Below are 12,973 nucleotides of genomic sequence, written 5' to 3'. Positions count from 1 at the left end.
CTCCAGACTCTGGGACCTTGATTTCCAAAGGACATGCAAAATTTATTTTCATCAGAGAACATAACTTTGGACCACTCAGCAGCAGTCCAGTCCTTTTTTGTCTTTAGCCCAGGTGAGACGCTTCTGATGCTGTCTCTTGTTCACGAGTGGCTTGACACAAGTAATGTGACAGTTGAAACCCATGTCTTGCATATGTCTGTGCATGGTGGTTCTTGAAGCACTGACTCCAGCTGCAGGCCACTCTTTGTGAATCTCCCCCACATTTTTGAAAGGGTTTTGTTTCACAGTCTTCTCCAGGGTGCGGTTATCCCTATTGCTTGTACATTTTTTTCTACCACTTCTTTTCCTTCCCTTCGCCTCTCTATTGATGTGCTTGGACACAGAGCTCTGTGAACAGCCAGCCTCTTTAGCAATGACCTTTTGTGTCTTGCCCTCCTTGTGCAAGGTGTCAGTGGTCATTTTTTGGACAACTGTCAGGTCAGCACTCTTCCCCATAATTCCGAGGGACCATTTAAAGGCCTTTGCAGGTGTTTTGAGTTAATTAGCTGATCAGAGTGTGGCACCAGGTGTCTTCAATATTGAACCTTTCCACAATATTCAAATTTTCCGAGATACTGAATTTGGGATTTTCATCAGGTATAATCATCAAAATTAAGAGAAATAAGCATTTGAAATATATCGGTCTGTGTGTAATGAATGAATATAATACACAAGTTTCACTTTTTCAATGGAATTACTGAAATAAATAAACTTTTTCATGATATTCTAATTATATGACAGCATCTGTATATGTGTCTTGATAGTGGTGCTTCAGTGAAATATGTGCAGAGGTTTGTCTGAACAATGTTACAGGGGCGCTGAGTCCTCATACTCTCGGCTTGCGCCCTCTTTCCAAAATGCCGATTGAACCCTGTGTTCACACCAGACACGAGCAAGATCATTCGTGTGAATGATTTACATGTAAAGTCAATGTGAAGACGCGATTAGATGCGAGTAAAGGTCCCGCGGCGCAATTGACGCAAAATGAGCGAGTTATTCGCACGAATGACACGATTCTAGCTGCGTTGCGCGCGTATCGTGATACTGATCCTCTCCAACAGGTAGTCAAACTGGATCCGGATCAGCTGAAAATAGTGCTGGAAGCGGCCGTCATCCAGGCGCAGCTCCTGGAAAAGGCGGGGGGAATTCCCCGAGCTGCAGTGTACATGTATGATAGGGTCACCACTCCCCACACCAACCCCCCCTCGGTCGTTTCGCTCCCTTGACACGGTGTGCCTCATACAATTTTTTTCTAGAAAAACCCCTGATGTGTAAAGTAAAAACCTAATAAATAAGAAAAAAGGGTGAAGAATTTGGATATTGAGGAACTTCTTACCGAAAAATGGATAATAAGACGTCCCTTTTCAAACGGTCTGCGATACATGGGCATCCCTTCATTCAGGACACACTTTGTGTCTCCAGGTTTGATCAGCTCCCCTGTGATTAAAAACATATTGACAATGGGTCACATTAGTCATAAAAAACATAATACATAAAAACAAGTTGACTGACTGTAGGACAATGCAATATTCTACATCAGCTTTACCTGGATGCGACGTGATGAGTATAGTTCTGTTGTCCAGTGTCTGAACAGGCTTCTTAAAACCACACAGAGCCTCTACCAGCTGTAACTCCATGGACATGATGAGGTCCTCCCCTTTCCTGATGACAAAAGCAAGAACAAGTTGAACAAAAAGTGCAAGTAATTTTACTGAGTGAACTAGATGTTTAAAAAAAAAGATGTGTGTGCTGCTACTATCAACTGTAGATTTAATAAAAAATATTATGCGTTTGGTGCAAATGTAATCAAGGTCAAATTCAAACACGGTGAAAAACAAAGTTGCACTCATTTTTAAAAATTTCTCCAATAAATAAACTGCAAGTTGCCTGTACATATTGCTCATATTTTACTGGACTCACACCATCGTTAAATCTGCTCACAAGGATGGCATCAGTAACAAAAATACACTTGGTAACAAAATATTTTTTTACCTGGTGAAACTTGAATGATCTCGCTGGTCCAGGACAAAGATGATATCACCTGGTTCAAGTCCTGGCTCCTGGTCTCCCTCTCCATGGAAAACAATTTTCTGGCCATCTCTCATCCCTGTGGCAATCAAGTCACCAGGTAACATATGTGCAAACCTCCTCTATGTCATCCTCCAACAGACACGGATGAATTTATTCTGGTTCTCCTTTTTCTCTCACCTTTGTCAATGTGGACTTCCAAGATCTTCTTCTGTCGCAGGATCTTCCGCCCTCCACATGATTTGCAGCGGTCCTTCTGGTTGATTCTCTGTCCTTGTCCCTGGCAACTATGGCACACTGTGGACACTTGCTGTACCATACCTGGTACTAACTGGTGTACGCGAACCTGCATTCCTGTTCCATGGCAAGACATGCACATTTGTGCTGCTCCTTTACGACTACCACGACCTGTCAAGAAAAACAAACTGTAAGCACCCTGGCTAACAAAGGTCAGGAGTTTTTGGTTTTAAGTTTATTTATACTTAACCTATTAACTGGGATGACCTGGTAAGCAAGACGTGGATTACTTTTACTCAACTGACCTTAAAAACCCTACTTGGAATATCAAAGAAGTCCAGCAACTGACACAAATAATGATACTTGTGAAAGAAAGTTGTACCTTCACATCTCTCACAAATGGTATTCTTCTGGACAGCAAGTTTTCGTGTTGCTCCATTATAAAGATCTTCCAGCGTCACTGAAATCTGATGAACAATATTTTTCCCTGCAAAATAACACATAGCATTGTCAGACATGTCACAGAAGTAATATTGCTTCTAAGAATAAGACAAAATTCTCAAGTAGCATCTATTTTTTTCAAACTGTAATGCATTCCCAGATTTCTGTCATGGTACGTGATGCACAATGGGATTTGTAAAATAGTAATCATAGCCTTATAAAAAAAGAAATCAGTCACACACTGTATGGCATTGTAGTTGCCTTCTAATACCAACTACTTGCAAATGTCTCGCTGGGATGAAATACTTTATGTCAATAAAGCTAAATGCTGTTAAATGAGCAACAGAATCAGACTAAATGTTATTTAATCTGGAGGGATGTTTGACTGAGAAAGGTGTAATAAAAAGCCTATACAACTTTTAACATTTTTTTTAAAGAAAGTCTGAAAATTAAATCCTTACAGAAAAACAACAAACCAGACAAAAAGGAACAGATCATAATTTAGTGCATACATATTTAGTGAACCTAATCAACCTGCTTTTTTGTGCTCTTAGTTTTGCCAGCTGCCTATATCATGACTGACATCTGGTGGCACAGGTTGTTCACAGCAATACAGCGTAATAATACTGCAGACCTCTGTTAGTTAAATGTAAAAAGTCTAGGCAGTAATCATGTGTGTCTGAGTTGAACCTCAGGCAGGAACATATTGAAAGAGCCATGGAAAAAATAAAAGTTATACTTTCTACCACTGTGGCTAACGTAGTAGCTGCCAGTGCTGGTGAAAGCAACAACAAAACAGCTGAATGATCATAGTTCACTTGCACGAATACGATCACTTGAAATTTAAACTTGTACACTTAAAAAAAAAAAAAATTTGCATATGTGGCCATTTTGGCCCTAATCCTAACCCTGCCGTAGTATACCCAATGCTGTCATACTGTCCAAGCATAGCCAGCAATTGGTAAAATTTCATCAATACACACACTTTGTGTTTAATTCTTAATATCAATTATAATTTCATATAACAGACTACTTTTTCAAACTATGTTTGAAAAAGCCTAAATTTCTTCTACTAAATCACTATAAAAATGAACTATTCACAGAGTATTCACACATCATGTGACTGTGCAATAAACATAAATGAGAGAAAACTGTGATAGAAGAGGACTCATGCTCAAGTTGGGGAGCAGCTTTGTCTTTACTATTTTGAATATCCCAATAGTTTAAGGCCAATCTGTACAATCACTAATAAGACAGCCGATGAAAAGCCATAATTAAGTATTATTCTCTCAAAAATGTGTTGTTTGCGCCACGTCCCGTATTTTTGATACATTGTGATTGCTCACAAGCACAAACTGCAGTTGGAATTAGGAGTAGATTCATTCCAAATTAGAGTATTTTCCCTTAAAAACACAACTGTGTGGAGAAAATGAAAACTGATAGAAATGTGGTGCAAACGACTGCTGCAACAATTACTGAATGCATATATGGCACCTATTGTGATAATTGATGAATTGTTTATATCATTTTACAATCATTTGACAAATTTAGCCATTTTTCAGTTTTCTAATTGTTTAAAACACAACAAATAAAAAGGAAAATAACTGAGATAAATCTTTTTTTTTAGTTGCAGCCCTACTGTTCCAAGTAAATGCACATTTCTTTTTTTTTTTTTGCTTTTTATAAGTCAGTCAGATCACAAAATTTTCACACTGACACTTAACCAACTGTACACATCATTACAGCACACTGATAATTTTTCTGATGTTTGCGTACCTTTTCGTTCTCTGTGCATTCGGCTGCCTCCCCCAAAAAACAAGTCAAAGATATCCATTGGGGATGCAAAGCTCCCCCCACCACCACCACCACCTGTTCCTCCTTCCTTGATAGCCTTTTCACCTCCACGGTCATATACCTCTCTCTTCGTGGCATCTGACAACACCTCATAGGCCTGTGAAATCTGTTTGAACTTTGAAAAAAGAAACAAAAAGACAGGGTTTTAAGACATATCCTGTAATGCGGCTGATGTTCATAGGTGTGATAAAAAGGTAGTTACCTTCTCTCCTTCAGTAGGATTTTTGTCAGGGTGATATTTCAAAGCTAGCTTGCGATAGGCCCTTTTCAGTTCATCAGGAGTAGCATTAGGCTTCACACCCAGTGTATCATAAAAGCCAGTTTCCTTGACCATGTTGCCTCTGACAGATAACCTTGGGACGAAGACAAAACATAATTAGTATTCAAATATTCAGTTTGAATTTAGCACCGGATCGCTTCTAAATCTACCTGAGAAAATCTTTGCCACAAACACCTGGTCTCTGAATGCAGAGTAATCACATGGAACAAGTTTAGATGAGTAGTGTAGGAGCCATTTATGTTTGTTGTCGTCAGGTAATTTGATGTGGATTATTATTATTATTTTTATTGTTTGGACACAGGGTGCATATGTAGAGGGCACAGGTGACAGGAAGAGGTGGGCACAGGTAGGGGGAGGGCCAACAGTTCTCACCAGATCAGCAGCAGACCAGCATCAAACCAGCACAGATACCAGATTCACAATAGGAAAACCGCTGTATTTTCATTGCATATATATCATTGAATAAACATCCACGAACAGCAAGTATAAGGACTGGAGATTCAGTTTTTTGATCTGCATCGGTTCACTCTGCTCCACCTGTGCAATAACGGCAATTACAGGACACTGGAAAAATTGCCATTACAAGTAGTATGTGAATAAAATTATGTTACGTATCACTGAAAGAAAAGAGTGCTTCATGTGGCTGAACTATAGCAGAAGGCTTCTTGTTGCTGTTCATTGATATGTTACGCATAGGGTCTTGATTCAGCTTAGTACCCTCCCAATCTGATATGAAAAGACAAGATATACTACTCATTGTAATGCAACACAATCCAACAGCTCCACAAACTGCCAGGCTGTGGTACCGCAGAGGCAATCTGTAGCACTGTTGGCAGCTGAAAGACATGCTGTTAGTTAAGAAAGCGCTGAATGCCCTGGTTGGATTTCACAACCGGTCAGCAGAGCATGTCTGCTGAGCAACCATGTTCCACTGTTCTGTTTTACATTCCTTTTATGTAATTACCACTGCCAGGGAGGTTATGATTTCACCCATTTTGAAACAAGCACCGAATAACATTAATTATGCCTAGAATGTAACTGCATTATGCAATATATTTGCACAGACACAGCTTTATTGGGCAAACCCAAGTTTATCAACATGTGAGCTAGTTAATAAACACAATAAAATAACTAGGCTACATGATTAACATTTTTATATACAAACTTGTTTTCCAATTTTCATGACATCTTCTACAAAGCAGCCTAGTGTCAACCAAAATTAACATACTTAAGTGGTCAATATAGAATGATGCTAAGGTCTTCATATAGTGTGCTATGATAGTTTAGAGGTTATAAATGTTATGTCCACAATTTTAAGTCACAAAATGTATTTTTCCTTTCATTTCTCTACTTGCCAGTGTTTTTTTCTTCTTCTGTCATGTACTGCCCCATAATAACAGCAGAAACTCCCCACAAAAGTTAAAATCAAAGAACTCTGAAAACACCTTAATATTCACCCCACTTATATCACTGTAGGAAAACAAGATGCCACTGGAGTGCCAGGAGCTGCTAGTGCCAAGTCATCGCATTTCTTTTCTTTGACAGTCAAGTGTACCAAATAACTGGCAGCTGAGTGTCGACCATACAGGATGGCTGACAGTTGGGTAATTCCAAACAAGAAACTGTGTCTCAGTTCATTTTAGAAATATCAGTTTAGAATATGAACATTTCCCTGGACCAAAAAGAAAACAAATAAACAAAACAAATAACTCATTGATTTAGTAGGAACTCTGTCCTGTACCCGACGTCAGGTAGCCATCTTTGTTTTGAATCGCGAGCAGAGTTGTAACTTAGTAAACCGTTAATAAACAATTGGTCATCATTGAAGTCGATTAGAATAGTCTTTGTGGATTACAGAAACACATTTAGCAAAATGTGACACATTATTAAACGACATTTGGAGATTTCAAACATCTCCGGGTAATTAGCCATTAGACAATCCGATGGTTAAGTTACATCCGTCACCCGCATGATGAGGGGCACAAACTGGGGCTAATCAGGCCATGGCTGGTTTTGCTGTTAGCCCGGTTAGCTAAACTGCAAAATCGATTGTTTCCCCAAGCATAAGTAAAAAAAAAAACTTGTAACACTGATATAAACATAATATGTAGAGATAATCACTATTTTCCGACCTTTTACGAAGATGTTTTGAACCCTCAGCTTCTGGGAGACGTCAGTTCACAGCAACTCTTCCAGAAGCTTCCTAACCATGGAGGGAGTCGCGTCCAGGTGACGTCAGCAGTCTGCGACGAGACCAGTCCCCAAAACAATCGTGGATCGTGCTGTAGATTAAGCTAACTGGAAAGCACCGTAACATGCTACAATGCCGATTTGCTGGCTTATTAGCGAGGAGGGTAATCACAAACCCATCCGTCTGCCTCATTTACAGACAGTTGTACTGGGTCGAGGCCCAGAAACGACTATCAAAGACAAAAAATGCTCTCGGGAGCAAGGTAATAGCCCTTTGCAATTCAATTTAACAGACGAGCTACATTAACTAGGAGCTACATTTGTAAAGCACGCCAGCTTCAGTTGTTACCGTAAGTAGGTAAAAAGAAGATGTCAAAAATTTTATAATAAATACGACCGACTTAAGCGTGCTGAGAAGACGGTTCAAACTGATAATGGTTTAAATTGTTCTTTCTGTTTAGTTGTCTTTTAATTTAATTTACATTTTCCACTTCAATTTACCTGCATGGTATGCCAAGACATATTCTGTTTTCAGAAAGAGTAATAATGTGTTAAGACTTGTGATGAAAAGTGTGAGTAGGTCTCTGCTAGAGTAGAGTAGTAGAGTCCTTCAGTAAATGTAAGAACAAAGTGTATCATCATGTGGCTAAACTCTGCAAAAGGCCTTTGTGTTGCTGGTCACAGAAAACATTAATATATATCACAATTTAGTGTAACACAGCTATTAAATATTACCTCACAAAATTTGCATTATGTTGAATTAAAATCTCCGACTAACAAAAAAAAGTTCAAAAAGAAAGATTTATTGCAAGACTGCTGTGATTTTAATTAGATTGCATTAGAACAGTAAAATGTCAGTAACGAGAATAGTCCTGAAACAAGTAGCTGTAATGTAGATAAATCTGTCACAAAAGCATCATAAGATGATAAATGCAGGTTTGCTGGCGTATCAGTGAGCAGGGCAATCACAGCCTTTATACACACTTGTCTTGGGTCAAGGCCCAGTAGTGATTATCAAAGATAAACAAGGCTCTCAGCAGCAAGGTAACAACACTGTACATTTCAGTTTCATAGACTGGCTGCATTGGCAAGTAGCTAAACTAGCAAAGCAAGCTTAATTTTCACAAAAAGTTTCGTAAACAAATGTTATCCACCTTAGCATACTAGCACTATGTTTTAAATTGATTTCCGTGTACATTGTTGCTTCAGTTTATTTGGAATATAATTTAATTTCAATTTAAATGCAGTTTTACCTGCAGAATATGTAAAGATGTGTTGTCAAAAAGGAAACAGTTTGAATGTTGATCATTATAAAAACTGATTATGCTAAAGATAATTAACAGAATAGACCATGAAAGAAAATAGTTAAATATTGTCATGTCTTATTTTCATGGGCTGTGATTTTGCTGTTACAGTCAAATCAGAAGGAGAAGTTAAAGACAAAATGTGTGTTAATTTCTTTATTCTGCTATAAGTTGCTGTTTGGGTTTAATAAAATGAAGAATTCTAAAGATAAACAATTTTCCCCTGTACATTTTATTTTATTGTCAGTGAAACATCATACACATAGAGGCAGATTTTTTCAACCTAAACGTCTCTTGTAAAATGACATGAAGACTACTCACCTGTTTTTTCTTTTACATGTGGCATCACACTTTCTTATGTATTTATGTATTGTAAAAGTAATCATATTTGAAAAGCTTGTACATATTTAAAACAAACTTTAACCAGTGCGAATGTTATCCCTTTCCAACTAGTTGAACTGAAAGCAGAATGCAACAAAGGTTATGTCAAAGTCAAACAGGTAAGGCACATAAAACATTGATTTTGTCAATATAGGCCATTAAAACAATACAGACAGGGTTAATACTGAAATTATTTACATTCCTGTAGGCCTTACTGCTATTTTAGAAACCCAGTACTCATTTTGGACACACGTTGTTTCTGTTTAGTTTGTCTGCTGCAATGATTCATTTTTTATTTAAATGACTTTTGAATTATTTTCTACTGGCTATTAAATACGCTTTCTCATCTGGTCTTTGTTCTAAAGCTGGGCTTAAACCCCACCTCTATAGACTCTGTGGTGGTGGGAAAAGGCAACGAGGTCAAAATAAAGCCTGGACAGCAGCTCCATATTGTCAATCAGCTTTACCCGTACACTGTACAGTTCAAAGAGGACCCAAATGGTAGCCACAGCATCCCAAAAAGACCTCGAGAGTCAGCCTCAGAGGACAGAGAGAGCAAGAGAGAGGCTCAGGTTGTGAAAGCAGCCAAACAGACAGAAGAGGTTTCTGTGTCAGCCAGCCATGGAGAAGCCAAAAGAGTAAGTGTAAGAAAAACAGTAGTACTTTTTAATGTGTCTACATTTTTCTCTTGTATGGATCATTTATAGAGCTGGTATAAGAAACATGTTACCTGCAATGTATTGAAGGAAAGTGCTGGACATTGGAGCCAAGGCCTGAAGACTTCAATGCAAGACCCTAATATGCAGGTAGATGTTGTAGAAAAAGTATTTACACATTGTGGCACACTTAATGAGTTCAATCATAGCTGGATGTTTGACTGCATGCGATTCTCACAAAGTCTGAGTCTTGAGTGGCTCTATTTTACTTTTTCTAGGTATACAAGGATGATAAAGTAGTAGTCATTAAAGACAAATACCCCAAAGCTCGGCACCATTGGCTCGTCCTCCCATGGCAGTCGATTCCCAGTCTGAAGGCTTTGTGTGAGGAACACTGTGATCTGGTCAAACACATGCAGCGAGTTGCTGACCAAATGGTTCAGCAGTGTCCAGATTCTAGCTCGCTACGCTTCCGCACAGGTTACCATGCCATCCCAAGTATGAGGTGAGTACGAACTGTTTGAATGGTGCTATTACATTCAGAGAGCCCACTTTATCATTTAACACAAATTCTTCATATTTTATATCTCTGCCAGCTATTTTTTGAACACTCTGGGTTTTATATCAGCACTTATGATTATTTTGCATTCCAGACAGTCACTGATTTGAGTTAACTGATTTGAATCTTGCTTGAAATGGACCAGACTTTTCACTAAGCATCCAGGCATTACTATTATTTTTGTTTCAAATACTAATTCTGGAATCTGCAGTTTGTACATGAAACCTAGTTAATTCACCTTGTAATTAAAAAAAAAAAAAAAATCTGCATTTGCTCATAGTTTTTCTTACAGGATTGATTTTCTGACATCAAAGCTCATCATATTAGTGCTGTTTGTCAGCTAAAACCCTGACAGTATCAACAAAGCTATTTTAAATCTTGCGGGGCAATTTCTGTCTATGCAGGAATGTAGGTTAATCATTTCGAATTTTATACAAAATTAATTAAGCTCAAAAGTCCACTTTGTGTTTTTCACCTGGATGCCTTTGATCAAACTTCCTATTTTTGTTTTAAAGCATTTTTAATTGCCTTTGTATAGGAAACGTTCTTTACTGATAAACATGTAGTGCATCCAAGTCTTATGCACAGAAGCATTGGAAGGAAATTTAGATAAATGCATTTATTTTTACTCTTAGCTTAGTACAGCTTCATTTATTGTGCCTGTGACACAAAACTGTACTCTTTACCACCACTTAGTGGTAAAAGTTATGGGCGTAACAAAACAGAGGAGAAAACAGTGATTGGGAGACATTGTCCAGTTGTACTTTTGTTTTCTTGACTGTATGCTTTTATTGCAGACAGAAAGTAAACACAAGCAGTAACCTGACCATCCACCTCTGGTGGTTAGGATGCTGTTGCTAAGATTTACACAAAATCATTCAAATAAAAAACAAAGAAACTTGACAGCAGTGTGCAGTATTTGTCATTTTTAGTAAAATTTGACAAATTCAAGCAGGATGTTCATGTGAAGGAGGCTCAACACCCTCCTGAAACAGTCATGCAAAAAAAAGAAATACTTGTTTTATTTTGTACTCTTTTTCAGTCATGTTCACCTCCATGTGATCAGCCAGGACTTTGACTCTCCTTGTTTGAAGAACAAAAAACACTGGAACTCATTTACAACTGACTATTTTATTGAGTCTCATGGTAAGAGAAAATTCAATTGTTTTATTTATTTCTATCAGTTGTTGACTGCTGTGGCACACGCTGGCCATTGCAGTGAATTAACACAGTGTTTGACTTCACACAGATGTCATTCAGATGCTTGAAACAAATGGAAGGGTCACTGTAAAAGAAGGCACCAGTGAGTTGTTGAAGCTGCCTCTTCGCTGCCACATGTGTTGCAAAGATCTTCCTACTATACCAGCTCTGAAGGAGCATCTGAAGTCTCACTTTCCCAGATAACAACTGTGACCTCAAACAGATTCCAATGCTTTGGATTTTCATTGGTTTCATGTAGGATTCACACCATGCTAAATTTGGTTTTGCTTGTTAATTATGACTTGTAATTATGTGAACAGAATAGAATGTACAACTGTGGTTGAATTTTCACTTATGTTTAAGAGGTTAATGTAAGGATGCACATCGTTCATGCTGAATGCCAGATGTCAGGACAGCCAAGTTCTAAGATTTCTGAATAGTTCCCGAAGTTTCAAACATGTTTAAATATGTTGCATTAAAGTTTTCTACGAACTAAACACAGATGTTTTTTTGTCGTCGTTGTTTTATCATTTTAAGTCAAAGTCAAGCAAAGGTTTATGAAAGTCTTACAGTCCATCTGTTTTTGTAAATTATTCTTGGAATTTTCTGTATTTTCAGAAATTAAATCAAAATCCAATCAAATCAAGTTTTTATTGTCATTTTGCTGTACAAACAACATTAGTACAGGCAAGATGAGAAAGCATTTTTCCAGGATCTAATAAATTAAAGCAATTAAGTAAATAAAATAATCAATAAAAGAGTGTGTGCATATCCTGATCAGCAGTTCAGCATTCTGACAGCTTGGGGAATGAAGCTGTTGCTCAGTCTGGAGGTTCTTCCTTTAATGCTCCAGAAACATTTGTCTGATGGCAGCAGTTCAAAGAGTTTATGGTAAAGGGAGTGAGGAGTCTGACAATGTTCAGTGTCCTGCTCCTGCAGCGGCTCTGGGAAAGTTCTTGGACAGAGGTGAGGGGAAACTCAGCAGAAATTAGGCAGAAACTGAGAAAGTAACTGCCCCTTTGTTTCTAACATTGTGTTTAACTTTACTGACTGAAAAAAAAAAAAAGACGACTTATTTGCATGATGCCACCCTCTAAACTGAGAAGCGTGCTGCTGGAGTGGGATGCTGTGAAGATTACGAATCTCTTACTGTTTCACACAGTGTGAGTTTCCTGTCAGATCTCCTGCTGAGCTTTGAAACCAGTTAGTATTCAAGACATTTGGCGCTTCTACTGAACCTCTCTGTCTTAAATATCACAAGAAGTTAAAACAGTAGCCCCTTTGAACACACGTCGACACAGATGCTCCAACTGTCTGATCAGTCTGATGACTGCTTTTGTTCATAGGCATAACTGGATTGTCATGTTCACGTTTCTTATTGCGCTCTAACAAATGCAGAACTTATAATATTTATTTTATGTGTTAAGAGAAATATCAGTAAAAGTGGCTGAGCAACCCTTTGTCGCCATCTAGTGTTAGGTTTCTATCCCAAAAAAAAGACAAAAAATAAAGATCCATAATTTGAGCTTTGACTTGCTGCTGCGTCATGTAGTGCTTTTAGAAGAGGTAGATCTGACTCTAAGTAGAAGACACAAAAGGGAAAATATGAAAAAACGTACAGTGGCCCGTACGGGGATCGAACCCGCGACCTTGGCGTTATTAGCACCACGCTCTAACCAACTGAGCTAACCGGCCATGTTCACACACGGAAACATATGATAATATGATTAAAACAAAATCTTCACAGCCATGGCCATTAACGGATGGTTTAGCTGGTAAGTTCTGATACAAGTGCTGGCCTCTT

The 12,973-nt window shown here is 38.2% G+C and overlaps 2 protein-coding genes and 1 non-coding gene across 4 annotated transcripts in view; 1 reads left to right on the top strand and 2 right to left on the bottom strand.

Moving 5' to 3' along the window:
* dnaja1 (DnaJ heat shock protein family (Hsp40) member A1) overlaps positions 1-7,101 on the bottom strand; it is a 17,192-nt gene extending 10,091 nt beyond the window's left edge. The window contains exons 1-8 of the mRNA XM_008286477.1: positions 7,012-7,101; positions 4,802-4,952; positions 4,522-4,714; positions 2,687-2,791; positions 2,248-2,475; positions 2,032-2,146; positions 1,586-1,701; positions 1,376-1,476 (exon numbers count right to left, since the gene is read on the bottom strand). Of these exons, the coding sequence (XP_008284699.1) occupies positions 1,376-1,476; positions 1,586-1,701; positions 2,032-2,146; positions 2,248-2,475; positions 2,687-2,791; positions 4,522-4,714; positions 4,802-4,933 (990 nt within the window). The 5' untranslated portion in view covers positions 4,934-4,952; positions 7,012-7,101. The remainder of the gene's footprint in view (positions 1-1,375; positions 1,477-1,585; positions 1,702-2,031; positions 2,147-2,247; positions 2,476-2,686; positions 2,792-4,521; positions 4,715-4,801; positions 4,953-7,011) is intronic.
* Positions 7,102-7,129: 28 nt separating this feature from the next.
* aptx (aprataxin) lies at positions 7,130-11,666 on the top strand. 2 transcript variants are annotated; one of them, XM_008286491.1, is made up of 7 exons: positions 7,130-7,332; positions 8,827-8,873; positions 9,120-9,392; positions 9,501-9,560; positions 9,689-9,915; positions 11,012-11,115; positions 11,219-11,666. In XM_008286491.1, exons 1-7 carry the CDS (start codon positions 7,203-7,205, stop codon positions 11,371-11,373), a joined length of 996 nt encoding a protein of 331 aa, XP_008284713.1. In that variant the 5' UTR covers positions 7,130-7,202; the 3' UTR covers positions 11,374-11,666. The 2 variants fall into 2 exon arrangements, with proteins under 2 accessions (XP_008284713.1, XP_008284720.1); XM_008286498.1 differs by lacking the exon at positions 8,827-8,873.
* A 1,124-nt stretch (positions 11,667-12,790) lies between these two features.
* On the bottom strand, positions 12,791-12,864 carry trnai-aau (transfer RNA isoleucine (anticodon AAU)). The gene has a single exon. It is a non-coding gene; the product is annotated as a tRNA-Ile (tRNA).
* Positions 12,865-12,973: the final 109 nt, after the last annotated feature.

This window comes from Stegastes partitus, unplaced genomic scaffold (assembly GCF_000690725.1).
Source record: "Stegastes partitus isolate 25-593 unplaced genomic scaffold, Stegastes_partitus-1.0.2 Scaffold11, whole genome shotgun sequence".
In the NCBI taxonomy this organism is placed as follows: Eukaryota; Metazoa; Chordata; class Actinopteri; family Pomacentridae; genus Stegastes; species Stegastes partitus.
This window is presented reverse-complemented; position numbering and strand designations above follow the sequence as displayed.

Bases quoted from the DNA above. Each gene is read 5' to 3' on its own strand.
- aptx (XM_008286491.1), top strand. From the start codon at position 7,203: ATGCCGATTTGCTGGCTTATTAGCGAGGAGGGTAATCACAAACCCATC. The intron at 9,393-9,500 runs GTAAGTGTAAGA...AATGTATTGAAG, and splicing joins GCCATGGAGAAGCCAAAAGA to GAAAGTGCTGGACATTGGAG. The intron at 9,916-11,011 runs GTGAGTACGAAC...ACTCTTTTTCAG, and splicing joins CATGCCATCCCAAGTATGAG to TCATGTTCACCTCCATGTGA.